The sequence below is a fragment of the Molossus molossus genome, unplaced genomic scaffold (assembly GCF_014108415.1).
Source record: "Molossus molossus isolate mMolMol1 unplaced genomic scaffold, mMolMol1.p scaffold_m16_p_17, whole genome shotgun sequence".
Lineage (NCBI taxonomy): Eukaryota > Metazoa > Chordata > Mammalia > Chiroptera > Molossidae > Molossus > Molossus molossus.
The window spans coordinates 29,563,228-29,581,679 of record NW_023425352.1 but is presented as its reverse complement, the minus strand read 5'-3'; the positions used below and the strand labels follow the sequence as shown (position 1 = coordinate 29,581,679).

The 18,452-nt window shown below is 38.5% G+C and overlaps 1 protein-coding gene across 1 annotated transcript; it reads left to right on the top strand.

Moving 5' to 3' along the window:
- Positions 1-4,102: 4,102 nt before the first annotated feature.
- Positions 4,103-17,626, top strand: CEP55 (centrosomal protein 55). The gene is made up of 9 exons (XM_036265254.1): positions 4,103-4,119; positions 4,277-4,461; positions 6,285-6,554; positions 9,026-9,094; positions 10,649-10,799; positions 12,064-12,377; positions 13,584-13,655; positions 14,765-14,890; positions 16,729-17,626. Exons 2-9 carry the CDS (start codon positions 4,279-4,281, stop codon positions 16,927-16,929), a joined length of 1,386 nt encoding a protein of 461 aa, XP_036121147.1. The 5' UTR covers positions 4,103-4,119; positions 4,277-4,278; the 3' UTR covers positions 16,930-17,626.
- The last annotated feature ends 826 nt before the right edge of the window (positions 17,627-18,452 follow it).

Below are 18,452 nucleotides of genomic sequence, written 5' to 3'. Positions count from 1 at the left end.
TTTCAGGTCTAACAATGACAATTATAAAATTAAATAAGCTACCAGGCCAATGAGCCTCCTGCCTGCTCCTCTTCCTCACATGTGTAGACGTAAGAAACTTCCAAACCTGTAGAGAATTTTTGTAAGATTGTATTTGAGCAAACTGACAACATTGTAAGGAAGCAAGATCTAAAATGCTCTGGAGAATGATAGTTTTGCAGTTTCTTTTGTACATTTAGAATTAAAGAAGATCATGAGGAAGATTGCATGAAGGTGGGAGAAAACAAGGTGCAGGATAGTTACCAAGATTATGTGCTCTCAAAAGACCTGTTCTCAGAAAACTACAGGACATTGAAAAAAGAAATAGAGCAAGATATAAAAAAGTGGAAGTATATACTATGTTCATGGATTGAAAGACTCAACATCATTAAAATGTCCATACTACCCAAAGCAATCTGCAGATTCAATACAATCCCTATTAGAATACTGCCAGGAACCTGGAAAGCAGAGTCCCTGAGTTCCAGCAGTGGGAATAAAGACAAAGACACAGATATAGGATCAGGAGGACTGTCCTCAGCAGGATCAGCCTCGATATGCTTTATTACATGCCTTTTATACCTTACAGCAAAAGTTTAGTGAATAAGAAAACAGGATCTTCTTGATATAATGCCCACGGCCACAGCAATGCTGTATAGAATTAGTTTGCCTTGTGGATAACAGGAGCACCCAGGACACCCAGTCTGTTATCTCAGGTATTTTAAGGTACATTGGGTCACATTTAGCCGCACAAACACAATGCAAGCCTAATTCCTTGAGATTGTGGGGGAGGTCAAGTCTCTGACTCAAGACCTCTAGGTTCCGTGGACTCTGTCAGACACATAGCCAGCTCCCAATAGAATACCAATGGCATATTTCAAAGATCTAGAACAAATATTCCAAACGTTTATATGGAATAAAAAAAGACCCCAAAAGAGTCACAGCAATCTTGAAAAAGAAGAACAAAGTTGGAGGGATCACAATATCAGGTTATACTATAAAGGCATTGTAATCAAAACAGCCTGGCACTGGCGTAAAGACAGGCATATAGATCAGTGGAACAGAACAGAGAACCTAGAAATTGACCCAAGATATTATGCTCAATTAGTATTTGATAAAGGAGGCAAGAGCATACAATGGAGTAAAGATAGTTTCTTCAATACACAGTGTTGGGAAAATTGGACAGGTACATGTAAAATAATGAAACTAAACCACCAACTTACACCATACACAAGAATAAACCCAAAATGCATTAAAGACTTAGAAGAAAATGTAGGCAGAAAAATCTCAGACATCACACGTAGCAGAATTTTCACCAATACATTGCCTAGGGCAAGAGAAACAAAGAAAAAACTTAAAAAATGGGATTTCATCAAACTAAAAAGTTTCTGCACAGCAAAGAAACCAGCACCAAAACGAAAATGGAACCCACTGTATGGGAGAACATATTTGCCAATGATACATTAGATAAGGGGTTAATATTAAAAAAATATAAAGTACTCATACAACTCAACAAAAGGAAGACAAACCATTCAATTAAAAAATAAGCAGAGGACCTGAATAGACACTTCTCCAAAGAGGACATACAAACAGCCAAGAGACATGAAAATATGCTCAACGTCAGTAATCATCAGAGAGATGCAAATTAAAATGACTAAGGTGTCACCTCACACCTGCCAGAATGGCTATCATTAATAAATCATTAAGTAACAAGTGCTGGTGAGGATGTGGAGAAAAAGGTACTCTAGTACACTGCTGGTGGGAATGCAGACTAGTGCAGCCACTATGGAAAACAATTTTTTGATGTTTCCTCAAAAAATTAAAAATGGAACTGCCATTTGACCCAGTGATCCCACTTCTAGGAATATATCCTAAGATCCTTGAAACATCAATCAGAAAAAGTATATGCACCCCTATGTTCATAGCAGTGCTATTTACAATAGCTAAGATCTGGAAATGGCTCAAGTGTCCATTAGTAGATGAGTGGATAAAAGAGCTGTGGTAAATATACACAATGGAATAGTATGCAGCTGTAAGAAAGATCTCTTACCCTTTGACATGATATGGAGGGACCTGGAGAGTATTATGCTAAGTGAGATGAGCCATTTAGAGAAAGACAAGTACCACATGATCTCACTTATTTGTGTAATATAATGAACAAAATAAGCTGACTAACAAAAGAGATCCAGAGACATGAAAGTAGGGAACGGACTGACAAACCTCAGAGGGAAGGGGGATTGGGCATGGAAAGAGGTAAACCAAAGAATATATATGCATATGTGCATAACCAATGGACATAAACAACAGTGTGGTGAAGGCAGAGGTGGGGGCAGGAGCAAGGAGGAGGGTGCCAATGGGGAAAAAAGGAAGGACATCTGTAATACTTTCAACAATAAAGATAAATTTTTTTAAAAAGATGTATTTTCTTGAGGGTAGTTATGACCTAGGCATGACTTATGGTTAACACCTAGATGCACAAGGACAATGGACAGAGCTTGCTTAAGGGAAAGATAAACTTTTAACTAAATAAGTTATATGCCTTCCCACAATGACTGGCTGTTAGGAATTTATGATCAGATCACCCTGTAAGTTTTTTTTATCAGGTTTAAATCTGGACGTAATAGATTTATTATAGAGTCCCTTTTTAGTCCACTCAGAGGGAGCTCCTGCCAGAAGAGAGGAACCTGGGGAGCAGATGTATAATTGAGGTGTCTGGCCCAGCAGGCCCAGGCACAAGGCCCCCTCTGCCCGGTGTCACCCCTCTGCACACAGCCACTCCCGCTCCCTCTCTATTTCCCATTTGGCTCAAAGTTGAGCAGGGAGATTTCTCTCTCCGTGTGTCTTTCTAAAAGCCTTTGTAAATTTCTATGGAAATTTTGCCCCTGCTCGCTTCCTCCAGGGTTCATCATCTGTTTTCAACACAGCGTACCTGTCAGTTCTCCCACCTGCTACGCTCCCTATCGCTCCACGCCTGACTCTCTTCAGAATAAAGGCTCAGCCCAAGGGGCAGCCCGCAAGGCTATGCTCCTTTGTGGAATCCGCCTTCCCCATTTTATACAGGGCGAAACTGGTATTTAGGAGGGTGAATTATGCTCAAGGACAGGGAATGAGTTAGTTCCAGTTCACAGTCACTGGGTTTATCTCACTGAGCACAGTAACTTGCTTCACCGCCCAAAGCAGACCAACACAAATCAGCTCCTTACAAGGAAACAGCGAGTTTGAGGTCTGAGTTCTCAGAAAAACCCAGAGAAAGCCTCAGAAAACGGCGGCGGACCCGGGGAGGAGGTGTTCCCGTCTTTGACCCCGCCCCCAGCCCCGCCCTGCTCCGTCCCACCCTCCGTCAGAACTCAGGCTTCAGGGCCCGCCCCTAGAGGGCTGCAGCCAATCGGGGAGCCACGACCTCACCCGCGTGCCGAGTCCCCGCCGGCAGTGACGTGCCCCGCCCTGCAGCCGCGGGATTCAAACTCCCGGAAGCGGCTTTGGCACTGGAGGTGTGGCTGGGCGGATGCGAGCTCCGTTTTCCCCTCTGCAGCTGGCAGGCTGCTGGGAGGCGTCCGCAAAGGTTGGCGAGGGGCGGCCAGGACCGCAGCCCCGGGCGAGGGCAAGACGGCGAGGGGGCGGTTCAGTGGGCAGATAAGGTCGGCTTGGACTCAATCTCTGCCCGCCTGATTTAAGTCTCCTTCTCCTGGCGTCTCCTTCGTGCCTGGCACCGACCTGGGCGCCTCACGACCGGTGTGGTTTCGATACCTCGTTTCAGTCTTGAGGTGGGTATTACCATCCTCTTACAGACAGGCGCAAAGAGGCCAAGGATTTTCCCTAGTTTAGCATTTTTCCGATTAGCAAGCACTTTCATGTTTGTTCTACAAACATCTTCATTTTAGAGAGAAAAAAAGCGCCCCCTTTCGCAGTTTTACTTTGCCTGTCTGCCTCCTGTGAGGGTTTCGTGAGATTGCCTGCATTTGTGGATGCCGTAGCCCGGAATCGAGGCCTTGTGCAGTCTGCTACTGAGAGTTCCTTGGGCACCTCCCGCCCCGCGGGTCTTGGATCGCTTCAGCCAGTCCAGAAGAGCACCCACCTGCGCCTAGGCGACAGAAAGAATCCAAGGTCAGTCCCACACCCTAGTGGTTTGGCCGCATCACTTCTTTTCAATAAAAGGGTTCTTCTATTTAGCAAATAGGTTATTAGCCCTTTTCAAACCTGAGATTGGATCTATTAAACTCAGACTTATAAAATATAATTGTTTTTATTTTTACAATTTCAGAGATGTCTTCCAGAAGTCCTAAAGATTTAATTAAATGTAAATGGAGATCAAAGTCTACTAACTCCAAATCAGAAACTGCATTAGAAAAATTTGGGGGAATAACTGCAGCCTTACAAACGTCAGTGGATGAAATCCCAAGCAGAAGAGAAAAGCTGACTGACAAAGAGACACACAGACTTTTGGAGGTAAATGACCTTAAAAACCCTTTCCAATGGTAGTAAGCTTTATGGTAGGAGATGAGAAAGTATTTTCCCAATATTGATATAATCTAGCTTTTCTGTTAGTTTACTAAATGTAAAAAATCAAATCTGATATTTGAAAGTGTTAGTGGAGTTCAGATTTTAATATGAATGTTTAAAAACCCATTTTATTGTGTATATTGGCTACTTCCCAAGTAATCTTTGTCTTCAGGTTCTTTGGGGATAAAATCATTACATATATTGGCATTTTTGCATTCTTTTAAACTATATTTCAGGTTCTCCAATTTTCAGTTTGTTGTGGTATAATCAGTAAAGCAGTTGGGAATTCATTAGAACTGGAAAGATTTAAAAGTTTAATCACTAATTTGATTTTATTTTCTAATAGTACTTTTATTATTAAAGTTAGAAAATAAATGACCTGTATTAAATAGTATTGGATTTCTTTAAATTCTATTTTATAGGCACGTTATAAAACGAAATGATTCAGTATTTTTAACAACACATATTGAGGTAAATACATATTCAAGCATTGAAAAATGATCTATCACCAATCCTTAGACATAAAGATTATTTTGCAATCTGGTAAAGGAATCTGATAGCTTTCCTGAGAGATCTCTTTGTCATTCCACTTTTGACAAGCACTAGTTACCAAATATGTTCCTTTGTAATCAAAACTAAACTTCCTGTAACTTCTACCCATTTGTTCTAATTATGCCCGTTAAAGCTACACAGAACAAGTCTATTTTTAATCCATTTGACAACTTCTCAGATATTTAAAAAAACCTTGCTTCCTCTTAATTTTCTGTAGACCAACCCCATATTCTCCAGCTTTTCTGACTTCTTATCCTGGTCACTTTCCTGAACGTTTGGTGGTATGTTTATTTTCATTCTGAATTATGTACCCAGCACTGTACACAGTGGCAAACACAGGTTGAAATGGTACTAATCCACTGATCTGGATGCCGTACTCCATGAAAACCTAAAATTGTACTGGCTTTTTTTGTAACTGTAGCATACTACTGCCTTATCTTAAGCTTGTAGCTAACTAAAATCCCTGATCGTTTTCACACAACCATCCCACTCAATTTTCTCCATTTTATATTTGAACAGTTGCTTCCCTCACACCCTGCCAAAAGCAAGTTTCTAGTTTTACGATGTTTGTACCTTGTTAGCATGTAAAGTCATTCTGTTAACTTTTTCTATCATCTCTATTGGTGCTTTCTCCTTATGCCAGCAGCTGTATAACATACATGCCTTCTTTATCTTTAAAGTCCTTGAAAATGTTGAACACGCCTTTGAAGATCACCTTCTAAATTGGATACCAAATCATTTATTAACAAAAAGCAAGTTAATGAATGCATTTTTATCCAGGTGTAAACATTCTGTAATTTTTAAGTTCTGCTGTTTCAAGTTCAAGTTCATCAGTGAGCATGTATAACTAACTTTTAGCTTTAGATTGTTAGGACTTGTGTGATGAGGGATGATTATAAGATACTCATGTGAGAGCCAGCTTTTCTTTAGCTTTCTCTCGCCACTCTTGACAAAGTTGGTTTCTCCTTTCTGTATCCGTGTCACATCCATTTTATATGTATCTTAACTGCAGCACTTACCATATTGCATTAATGTATTGGTTTACCTCTCTGAGCTCTCTGAGCATAAGACCTTGGCTTCATCTTCTTTTTGGCCCTAGTGTCTAGTATAATACTGACTTGATATATAATAAACACTTTAAATGTTTGTTGTAGTGTATCATTTACTTTCATGTTTGACCTGGCTTTGCTCTAAGATTCTTCTTAGTTTATATGTAGAAAATTCAAGTCCTTGAAGCTGAGAGGGTGAAGAATGCTTATCATCTCACAGAGAAGGATAAAGAAATACAGCGACTCAGAGACCAGCTGAAAGCCAAAAATAGTACTACTGCATTACTTGAAAAGCTAGAAGAGAAAACAAAGGAAGATGAAAGGAAGGAACAACTGTTGAAATCCATGTCTGAAGAATCAAATGTATTGAGACAACAGCTGTCTACTATACCTGCAACATTTGCTGAACTTGAAACCAAACCATTTCATTTATCACAGGTACTAATAATTTCTTTAAACCCAGAATTTTTTTTTTTTTTTTCCTTTCTGACACAACTGGTAATTCTCATGAAGAATGAGTTTATTAAAATATGCTTGTCAAATGATGAAACAGTATAGTATACTAATAGGTTACTTTTTTTTTCTTTTCTTTTTTTTATAGCCTGAAACCTTCTCTATAAGCAAAAATAGTTTTTTATAGCTCCCTCCATGCCCCCACACCATTGTTTTGCCCAAGGGAATATTCAAAATACAGAATCTACTGTGTAAGACAGCCAAGAAAATTTTGTTGAGCTCTTTTTTTCTGTAGTATGTATCATGACAATAGGCTTCATATTTTTTTTATTTTTTATATTTGAGATATAAAGTTACAAAATCAAGTATGCTTTTCTTAACTGTACTTGCTTTTTCTGCCCTTTTGTTTTAGAGTCACTAGTATAGAGAAAGAGCTAGGATTTGTAGGTGGGCAGATCTAAGTTCAGATCTTGGTTCTGCCATTGGCTAGCTATGACTATGAACAAATTCCTTAACTACTCTAGTCTTAGAGACAATGCTACAATTCACCAGACCACTCCTAAATCTCAATTTTCACATTGATAAAATCTAAAATCAGGATAGGAATACTAGAGATTAGCCCTGGCCGGTTTGGCCCAGCGGTTAGAGTGTCGGCCTGCAGTCCAGAGAAACCCGGGTTCAGTTCCCACTAAGGGCACATACCTCGGTTGCAGTTTGTCCCCGGCCCTTGTTGGTCGTGTGGGTGGCAGCCACTTGGTGTGTCCCTTTCATGTCGATGTTTCTCTCTCTCTCTCTCTCTTCCTCTCTTTCCCTCCCACTCTATCTGAACAAAAAATGGAAAAATGTCCTCGGGTGAGGATTAAAAAAAAAAAAAAGAATACTAGAGATTAAATGTGATAACATATGTAAATTGCATAGTGCCTGGCATATAGTAAGTACTCAGTAAATGGTTTCTTATTGATCAGCTCTTTGATTCTTTTGGAAATTTGAACATTTGAATAATACCAACATTGCAACTATTTATACCACCTATAGAAGAAAATTTGTAGCTTTCAGATATACTATCTCCATGTTGTTAAGGTCTCTGTACTTGTCTCCCCTTTAGAGTAGTCAGAGTAATCAGACCTATTCATTTATGTGTAATCTTATAGCTGGACAAATGAGTATTTCTACAGATGAGTTCAAAGAGGTTAAGATTTTCTAGAGAATTTCCAGAGCTGAAATTCATGAAGCATTACAGTCAGATACAAAGTGGGTGATAAAACCTTTCCTTGCAGCTCAAGAATTAGTTTCTCTACTTTTGAAGATGGAAATGCAAATCTTGGTAGAAATAATCGTTTTAAAAATGTGTTCTTATAATTGTGTGGGCTATCCACTATTAATTTCTGTATTAGTCAGCATGTCTAATTGCTATAACAAACCACCTCCAAATAGCAGTCTTCTACAACAAATGTTTATTTTTCCCTCATGTCACAGTCTAGTGTAGATTGGAATGGAGGAAACTTTGTTCCAGAGTCATTCAGACTCTGAAGGACCCAGGTTCCTTCCCGCACCCCCCCTTCTCCCCCGATCCCTTACGGATTAGATCCTTTTTTACAGCTATGAGCTAGAGAAATTCTGGAGAACTGGGGGAGGGTTTGGGGCCAGGTATGGTATTGGCATGTGTCACTGCTGCCCATATTCCATTGCACAGAATTCAATCTCATGGCCTCACTAACCACAGGAAGGCTGGGAAACTTCATTTAGAGTGTTCCTCCCAAGGAAAAAAGGAAAGGGTTTTGGTGACTTATCCCTGTCATAGTTTCCACCTACAGAACCAAATTGAGAGGGAGAAAGGGCTACATATTAGGGTGAGTGTCTAGAGCACCTTTGGAGAAAAAACATATTTTGAGCTTCCTTGCCAACATTCATACAAGTGAACACTGGAATACAGCTTTTTATGAGTTTTTTTTGGCTAGTCTAGGTACCCAACTGCTTATTTTCCCTCTTCCTTTATGAGAAAATGAAGAAGAAAAGAGAAGTTAATGTTTTGAGTTCCATATAATCTATATGAACTCTAATAATAATGAATGCTACTAATATAAACATAATTCTGCAAAACAACTATTATCTTTTATTTGACAATTTACTATTTTCCAGATTTCTTTTAAATAGCCCAGTTTTGTTTGTCTCTTTTTGGTGAAAACCATTGGGCTACTCATATGCACTGAGGGCTATTCCAGTGATCCTGGGGTCCAGAGGATCTCAGAAGTCAAATTAGATATGAAATCTCAAGGTTCCCAATCTGCTTAGGACACTTCCAGAAGGTCTTAATTCTTTTCTAGTACTCTTCACTTGGCATATATGAGGTTCACTAGCATGTAACAGATCTGGATTTTGGGATGCCCCTGTGAAGTATAGTGAGGAAGCTTATAGTATTAAATGTATGATGTTAACTAATACTGGTTTGTTTACAGACTGAGACTACAAACTGCTTCAACTCATCAATGAATAATATTCATGAAATGGAAATGCAGCTGAAAGATGTAAGTTCCTTTTCCTTTTATTAAGTTGTGGCTAAAGAGGACTAATTCATTTATTTTTAAACTTTATGGAATTTGACAGCATTGATGCTGTGAGTTGGGAAAAAAAAAAGAACTGAGTGGTTCTCCATCTTTCTAGGTTACTACCCTTAAGTCTCTTCCCAGGTATTCAAGAGAGCCAGTTCCTCTAATGGTCTCATTAGGCTAAAAAACCCTAGAAGTCACCCATAACTACCAAACACCTCAACAGCATCCCTTCTCCATCTATGTCAAATTTGCCCAGCTGTTTTGTTATCACAATGTAATTTACAGTTTCTTCTTTTTGATTATCTGTATAGGATGTACTCTTTAGTTCAAAATTCTTCCATTGGAACAAGGATTTGCTTTCATAGTTTGAAAAGGAAAATACATTCTTTGTATACTTAATACTTCTCTAGAATTTGATATGAGGTTATTTTCAATATAAGGTGAAGCCATATTATTTTAAACTGGTGTCTTAAATAGATTGGTAGGTTTCATCGGAAATTAAATAAATTGAGGACACAGGACTACTATTCACAGTGTATTTTTTTCCACGTCTTTTCTTTCTGTTTTTAATCTTCACTCGAGGACATTTTTCCATTTTTTGTTCAGATAGAGTGGGAGGGAGAGAGAGGGAGAGAGAGAGACAGAGAGAAACATCGACATGAAAGGGACACATCAAGTGGCTGCCTCCCGCACGACCCAACCAGGGCATGACCCAACCAGGACCAGGGACAAACTACAACCGAGGTATGTGCCCTTAGCAGGAACTGAACCCGGGTCTCTCTGGACCGCAGGCCGACGCTCTAATTGCTGAGCCAAACCGGCCGGGGCCCAGTATTTTTTTTTATGACTTATCCCATCTCATCCTTCTTGAGTGAGATGCCAGCTTGTGGAGGAAAGGAGCCCCTCCTTTTATAGTACTCCTATGACAAATGTGATTTGAAAAGAATTGAGCACTTTGGAAAATATATTCCAATATGTATGTTTTACTTCAGTAAAGTTACACCATGCAACTTTGGTTAAGAACTTTGTGTTTATATCATCACTTTCTGGCAGCCCTGAAGGATATGAAGTTCTTCATCCTGGCTGCTACTTTAACCATTGATAACAATAAATTACAACAGATCTGGGATGAACTGTGACACAAGGGGTACATATTAAGAACTTGTAAGATTATAGAAATAGATATGACAGGTTTATTACAAAGGGTTTGTTCTTTATGACAGTTTTATTACAAAGGGTTCGTTATATAAGGAATGTCCAAACCTGTAGAGAATTTTTGTAAGAGTTTATTTGAACCAAATTGTTGACATGCCAGGAAGCAAGATCTCAAATTTTTGGCCAATGACAGTTTTGCCGGTCTTTTCATACATTTGGAACTAAAGAGGGAATTATTCTGAACCATAAGAATTTCTATGTGCTGGAAAAGATTATGTCACTTGGGTTCCCTTGCCCTTTTTACGATTTTACTTTTTAAAATTTTATTATTATAATAAATGCTTATTATTGATTTTTGTACTATTTCACATCAAGGCTCTAGAGAAAAATCAGCAATGGCTTGTGTATGATCAGCAGCGAGAAGTCTACGTAAAAGGACTTGTAGCAAAGATCTATGAGTTGGAACAGAAATTGGAAACAGCTGCTCATTCACTCCCAAAGCAGACAAAAAAGACTGAATCAGAAGGTACTGGTATAAATATGTTCTTTTGGGATAGGTCTGCCTGACATTTTCCAAAAGGAGAGATTCCTCAAATTTAGATTTTTATAGGTATGTGTTGGAAAGTAAAATAAGAGTAAGTCTTATTAAAATGGTGTTCTGAAGAAATACTACTTTGGCCAATCTGTTTTATTTTCCATTGTTTTCTGATAAAAGAGGGCATAAGGCACGGGGCAAAAGGGTTAGCAGCTCTGAAAATATAGTACATTTTCTCCACTGTGCATGTCCTCCCCTTCTTCAAAGCCCTTCTCCAACTTTATTGCCCCAGAGCTGGCCTTGTCACCAATTATCATATCAATCCCAGGAGAAAGAATACATTTTGTAGGTGATACTAGAGTCATTTGAATCTCATCATAGAACTGAAATGAAGTTTCTTATGAGCAATGCTGTCTTTTTTATCAAGTGCTTTACAGTTTCCCTAACACTCCTCTTAATTGAGTTTCGTGAGAACCATAAGAGGTAGGGCAGAAGGGTCATTACTCTCATTTTACAGGTGACAAGCTAGGGACAGAAGAGAAACCCCCCGCAAAGCACTCTTTAAATGACTGACAGCCCTAATGGGATGGAAGCCTTGAATTATACAAAGAGAAAGCTAAAGAAAGGCAAGCAAGGCTCATAATGTTCGAGCTCCACATTTGAATATTTAAAATGAAGCTAATGCTAAAAAGGAATGTCTTTGGAGATAATTTAAAGTTGTTTGTCCCTAAAAGGACATGGTCACTACTATAACATGAAAGTAGGGTTTTAATTATGGGCAAGTCTAATTTTTTCTTTGGTATTATAGGGGTGTGTGTGTTATCAAAGTAATAATGGTTTGCTCAAGTAATAGTACAGAAGGGTCCTCCACCTTTCCCATCTCATCCTGTCTCTGTGTCCTCCTATCAAGGGCAGCTACTGTTAACATTTCTGTTTTTTAATTTTGGTAATTATCTCACCTATAAATAATGAGCTTATATCTCTGTTGATTTATCTTCTTTAGATATTAGTGACTTTCCCTCTCCATAGAATAGTTGTATTACTGTTTTTAGTCTTCTAGTTATTTAGTTCTACTAGTTCTTCATACCTGAACTTGTGTTGTTGGCCTGTCAAAATCAACCCTAACTCTTTTGACTTTTCATTTTGTAAGGTGAGGAAATAATGTGATCTTGTGTATGGAAACGGGTTTATCTTTATCTTTCAGGAATATGACATATTTTATAAAGTGAGTTATGCCCTACTGTGTTTGTCATAGGTTATCTTCAAGAAGAAAAGGAAAAACATTATTACCACCTCTTAGCAAATGCAAAAAGAGATCTTGAGGTTGATCGACAAACTATAACTCAGTTGAATTTTGAACTTCGTGAATTTCAAAGAAAATATGAAGAAACCCAAAAAGAACTTCAGGACTTAAATAAACTGTTGTGTTCTCAAAGAAAGGCTAATGTACAACATCTGGAAGATGATAGGCATAAAACAAAGAAAATACAAAGGCTCAAGGAAGAGAATGATATTGCTAGGGGAAAACTTGAAGAAGAGAAGAAGAGATCTGAAGAGCTCTTATCTCAGGTGAGCTAACCAATAGTGTTTTCCATGATGCATAACTCAGATTTCTCATTATATTTACTAAGTGTCAGGGACTATTTTAACCACTTGGGAACCAGCAAGGAACAAAACAAGTTCCTGTCCCCTTTGTGGGTGTTCATATTTAGAATGGAAATAGACCATAAACAAATGAAAGGAAACAGTGTAATATAACAAAGAGAAATGGAGGGCTCTGGGAGGCCTCAGAGAAGAAATGGTATTTGGACAAAGACCCATGACAAGAAGGAACCAGCACAGTGACTATGGGAATTCTCTCCAGCCACAGGAACTCACACTTTAAAGGCTCAGAGAGAAAAGAGGGTATGTGTGAGAAGCCAAAAGATGTAAAGTAAAGAGGGGAATCAAGGCTGATTCCTAGGCCTTGACCATGCTACTGTGCTCAAGTTAATTCACGTGGCCCCTTCCATGTTCTCCAACTATATGCCAGGACGTTGAAGTTACTGAGTTTGGATTATTGGAATTCAATACTATTTTGACAGAAACTCATACGTTAAATTTTGCTTGGCAGCATGGAATAATGGAAAGAACAGTACTTGGATTCTGTACCTGGTCTCTAGTCCAGGATGTGTGTGGCTTTAGGCAAATCACTTAACTTCTCTGACTTGTAGATTCATCGTGTCAAATTAATAATAATTTCTTGTCTCATTGGGCTTTTGTGAGGGTCAGTTGAGAGAATGTAAAAGAGTTTTGTTAGTGATTGCTACTATTAGAATAGTAATACAAAAAATCCTCCAAAAGTTGAGGGGGGCATAATCTGTAACATTTGCCACCTTAGTCTTTATCATGCTTGCTTCTGCCTACAGGTGCAAGCAGTGTTATTTGTAAAAGATTTCACATAAATGATTGAGAATTTTGCTCCAACTTGGTGGCCCAGGAGGTGAGGCACTGCCAGCTATTATCCTATTCAGAAATGATAGGAGGTTAGATGTCAGGACCTCCAAGAAAGTGGGTATGGCCACCAGAGTTCTGTGCCGTTGCTCAGCTCTCAGCCTGGGCGGCACTGCTCAGCTGCTGGCATGGAGCGCCATCAACCAACCAGCTGCAGTGGCTCACTCAGCTGAGCAGGTGGTGTTCTAGTTAGAGCTATGAGACTGGAGAGCTGCTCGTGCATCCAGGTCAAGCGATAAAAAGGCTGGATGTGACAACACAGTCTCTCTTTATACCCTACAGGTCCAGTTTCTTTACACGTCTCTGTTAAATCACCAAGAAGAACAAACGAGGGTAGCTCTGTTGGAACAACAGGTACTCACTGGGGTTGCTTCTAAATTCATTTTAACCCATTAGAAAATAGACCTTTTTCCTCATGTTTACACTATTCTGTGAAGGACCATTTTAAAGTGGTGAAAAAAATTTTTTTTAAAACTTTATCTGTGCTACCCATATACTCCTGTTACTGTTGGCAGGCTAAAACATCCTTAGAGGTGAGGTGGCAATTTTCTTGACAGGTAGATGTTCATCTTGGCAAATTTTATCCTTTCCCAGACTGCTTCTGTAGTTCCTGCTCTAGCCTAATGAGGTTTCCCTAAGAGGGCCACATTGTAACTTCACACAGAACTCAGAGACACCATCTATTCTCAGAATGTAGACCAGAGATTTTTAGTACATTCCAAACCAGGGAATAGCCATCTCTTTCCCTTCTCCCCCCTTCCACATAAAAAAGTGGTGGGGAGATAATTCCTCAAGCAATGGCTTTGCTCCTTAGATCAACCAAGTCCTCAACCATAAACTTTTTTTTTTTAATTAAACTATTATTTTATTACTGAGTTTATTGGTTGATAAAACCATGTAGGTTTCAAGTGTACAACTCAATAAAACATCATCTGCACACTGCATTGTGTGCTCACCACCTAAAGTCAAGTCTCTTTCCATCCCCATTTATTCTCCCTTTGCCCACTTTCACCTCTCTCCACCCTCCTTTCCCTCTGGCTATCACCATACTGCTGTCTGTGTCTGTGTGTGTCATATATATATATATATATATATATATCCCCCCTTAATCCCTTCACCTTTTTTCACTCAGCCTCCCAACCCCCCTCCCCTCTGATAGCTGTCAGTCTGTCCTATGTATCCATCCTTCTGTTTCTATTTTGTTCGTTAAATTATTTTGTTGATTAGATTCCACATCTCACTGTGCTCAGTTAAATTCTTGCTCTGACAGTGTAACAAATGTCTTCTTCTTGTGCTAATTAAAAAATGCAAATATCCGGTCAAGAGAACTAGACAATTGTGGGGCAGAGGGGAGATGGGGAACATCTGTAATACCATCAACAATAAGAAATATATATTTTAAAAAAAACACAACTAGACATTTTATATTAGCTGTAACTATCTTGTCCTGGACATTTCTCCAGATTCAGGCATGTACTTTAGACTTCGAAAATGAAAAACTTGACCGTCAAAATATGCAGCATCAATTGCATGTAATTCTTAAAGAGCTTCGAAAAGCAAGAAATCAGATAATACATTTGGAATCCTCGGTGAGTCTAGAATGGTTAAACTTAAAACTTACTTTCTTCTTTCTCTTTCTGCCATCTTTGCACTTATGTTTCAAACTGGTTCCCAAGCTAGGAGGATACCACTTAAAGAATTGCTGTTTCTTAAATCAACAGGCAGAGCCCCTGCCTCATTTAAAGTAACTGCCCTTTGAGTGTCAGTTCAGAGCACTAGAAAGAGGGACATTGTGTGCCTCTTGGTAATCATTACATTACCCGTGCCTAGGACCTTCCCCCATCCACTCTGGCCTGGGGGAGGAAGAGGGGCAAGGGAGGAAATTGTGTTTTTCTATTTAAAAAGAAAGAAATGCTGTTTTTAGGGATAATGGACTGTTACTGTTAATACACTCTTAAACATATTAAGTTAAGCACATTTTGTGTTACCCTCAACAATGAACACATAATCTTGTTTTTTTAGTTTTTTTTTTACTTTTTTATTGACTTCACTGGGGTGATATTGGTTAATAAAATTATGTAGGTTTCAGGTGTACACTTCTATAATACATCTATACATTGTATTGTGTGTTCACCACCCCAAGTCAAGTTTCTTTCCGTCACCATTTATCCCTTCTTTACACACTTCTGCCTTCCTTTTCCCTCCGGTAATCACCATACTGTTATCTGGGAACATACAATCTTCTAAAAGAAAAACCTTTCAAATAATATTGGTGCTATGAGGAAATGGTTTTTGACTTACCTATTTTCATGTTACTAATACGCTTTTGGCCCAAACCTGTTGGGAGGGGTGTGTGTGTGTCCCATAGCACATATTTTACATATCAGCCTGGTACTTCAGAGTACTTGCAGGTGGAGAAATGTTACAAATAGAATTCCTCAGTTTTCAAAAGAGAAAAAAAGCCATCTTTTTAAAAAAATTATTTGTTCTTTATGAATACAAGACACAATATATTTTCGGCTCTATTCCTCTAGTATGTTACTGATTTTGACCATTTATAATATTTGAAATTGAAATTTATCCTTCATTTCTGTTAATGACTATTTTTCAAAGTATAGGAAACCAGAGGGTCTACAAAATAATCGATAATTTTCCTGTACTTTCTTTGTGTTCCTACTGTGTAACTCCTATACTGTATATAGGAGGCTGTAAAATTCTCGTTTTTAAGCTTTACTGACTATCCTAAGTTTCTCAGAAAACATAAGGAAAGTCTCAAAGGTATTATACAGTTAGTCCTTTCTGTGTATAACTTGTTTGATCTGCTAAAATTCTGTGCTTCTAATTCCATGTAGTTCTTTATTGCTGAAGTGTTCTTTTATAAGACTAGCAAATTTTGTCAGCCTTGCACACAGGCCTATCTTTACATTGGGCTATAAGCATTTTTAAAAAAACAAAATCTATCCAGCCCTGGCCAGGTTGGCTCAGCAGTTAGAGTGTCAGCCTGCGGATGGAAGAGTCATGGGTTTGATTCCAGTCAAGGGCACGTACCTCGGTTGCAGTTTGGTCCCTGGCCTTGGATGGAGTTGTGCGGGAGGTGTCCAATCGATATGTCTCTCTCACATGGATGTTTCTCTCTCTCCCTCCGTCCCTCCTTCCTTCCCACTCTATCTGAAGATAAATGGAGGAGTATCCTCGGGTAAGGATTTACAAAAAAAACCTACCCATATAAACACCCAACCCCAGTACTTCCTGGGTAGTTTGGGTAATTTATAACCTGGGTAATTTGTGTAATTTGCATGTTAGCACCATAATACTGATGAGCAGAGATTCTAAAGAAAATCTGTCTGCAGGGCTAAAGCAGCTGGATCATCTGTGGAGCAGTTACAACTTACATACAAATGGTGTTCATTTGGCATTTATTTTTCAGAAGCAGCTTCCTGAATTTGCCTTCACTGAGCCATTAGTCACTTTCCAAGGAGAGACTGAAAACAGAGTAAAAGCTGCCTCACCAAAAAGTCCCACAACTGCACTGAATGAAAGCCTGGTGGAATGTCCCAAGTGCAGTATCCAGTATCCAGTCACCGAACATCGAGATCTACTTGTCCATGTCGAATACTGTTCACAGTAGCAATATAATCATTCTTTATTTTTTGTCAAGAGATTCAATACTGTACCTTACATTAGTGAAGGAACATTTTTAATTCCTTATTTCACCTCATCTATAAGAAACTGCCTATCTACCTTTGAGACTCTGGGATAGAAGTGTATTTTTGGGCTTCTTTGCATTTTCCGTGGCAGTGATACCTCCCTGAGATGGTTCATATTCAGGCTTCGGCGTATGCTGAGAAAACTGACATTTTGCACTATTAAAGTACTTGATGGAGAAAAGATAGTTCAGGTTATTTGTGAATTAAATCTATACACAGGCAAGCAAATATTTTGTGTTTTGTGGGTTTTTAAATATGGAAGATAATTAACCAAGTACCTTACTGTCAGCACTTTTTATCTAAGCACTTGGTATATATAAATATACCTACAATTGAGTCCATTGTTAAAAGATGGTGATACTTTCTTTCACTTTTTCGTTGCTATTATAGAGCGGTTATTAGACAAGTTGGGAATTTTCTTGGTCTTTATTGCTGCTTACTGCTGAAATGAAAACCTACCTGTGTTCTAAGCACAAAGCATATTCTGCCTAAGAAGTACCTCTAAGTAGTCATATACACAATGTTTTCTGTCATATTAACTGGCTATAACTTTAAGTTGAATTTCATTAGCACATACTAGTCAGCTAAAATTGTTAAAATGAATTTTAACAAAACCATCCAGACCTCTCATTTTAATTTGTGCATATTTTATTTGCTTATTTTTAGCATTCTCAAAGCTGGGCAATGTAATGAGCAGATATTTGCTTATCTGAATATTTTTTATACATGTGTGTAAACTAAAATATTTTTTATTTCCTCAGGTTTTCTAAAATGCTTAACACTGGGCTACTGTTAGAAATATAAAGGAGAAAAGAATAAAATTATTTTATAAGTTTTAATATGTCTAGCATGTATGTATATAGTTAGTTAAAGATTTCTACCCAGAGAGGAGTGCCAGAGGGTTACAGATGAACATACAGTATAAAATAAAATAAGGTAAAGGATACACTGGAACCAAAAACTACATGAAGCTCAGAAAAGTTAAGCAGAGTCCCCACAATAAAAAAAAAAGACATTCTTGGGTTTCAAACTCCAACTTCAACACCCATCTTCTTTCCACCATTCCACAAGCCTTTTATGAATTCTCCAGACGCAGTATACTTAAGTGCTATCATAACTGGAGTCACGGGATGTTTTTTGAGTTAAGAGAGAAATGGCAGAATATACTACCTGGTCGCCTCTATCTATCTCTCTGATCTGAGAAGTTCTGCCTTTTCAAATCTCTCAACTTGTTCCATGGAGCCCTGCTCTGTGAGTTCTCTAACAGCTTTAATTTCAACTACAAACATTAAATGCCAACTATGTGCAAGGCTCTGGGCTAGGTGTTAACGACACAGTGGTAATAAAATACAGTCCAATAGAATAGACCAAAACCTAAACTACAATACACTGTAGGAAGTGCTATAATGAATTTACATGTAGGTTAGAGGAGTTTATTTAAACC

Coding starts and splice junctions, on each gene's coding strand:
- CEP55 (XM_036265254.1), top strand. CDS start 4,279: ATGTCTTCCAGAAGTCCTAAAGATTTAATTAAATGTAAATGGAGATCA. Junction 6,555..9,025: donor AACCATTTCATTTATCACAG/GTACTAATAATT, acceptor GTTTGTTTACAG/ACTGAGACTACAAACTGCTT. Junction 13,656..14,764: donor TAGCTCTGTTGGAACAACAG/GTACTCACTGGG, acceptor ACATTTCTCCAG/ATTCAGGCATGTACTTTAGA.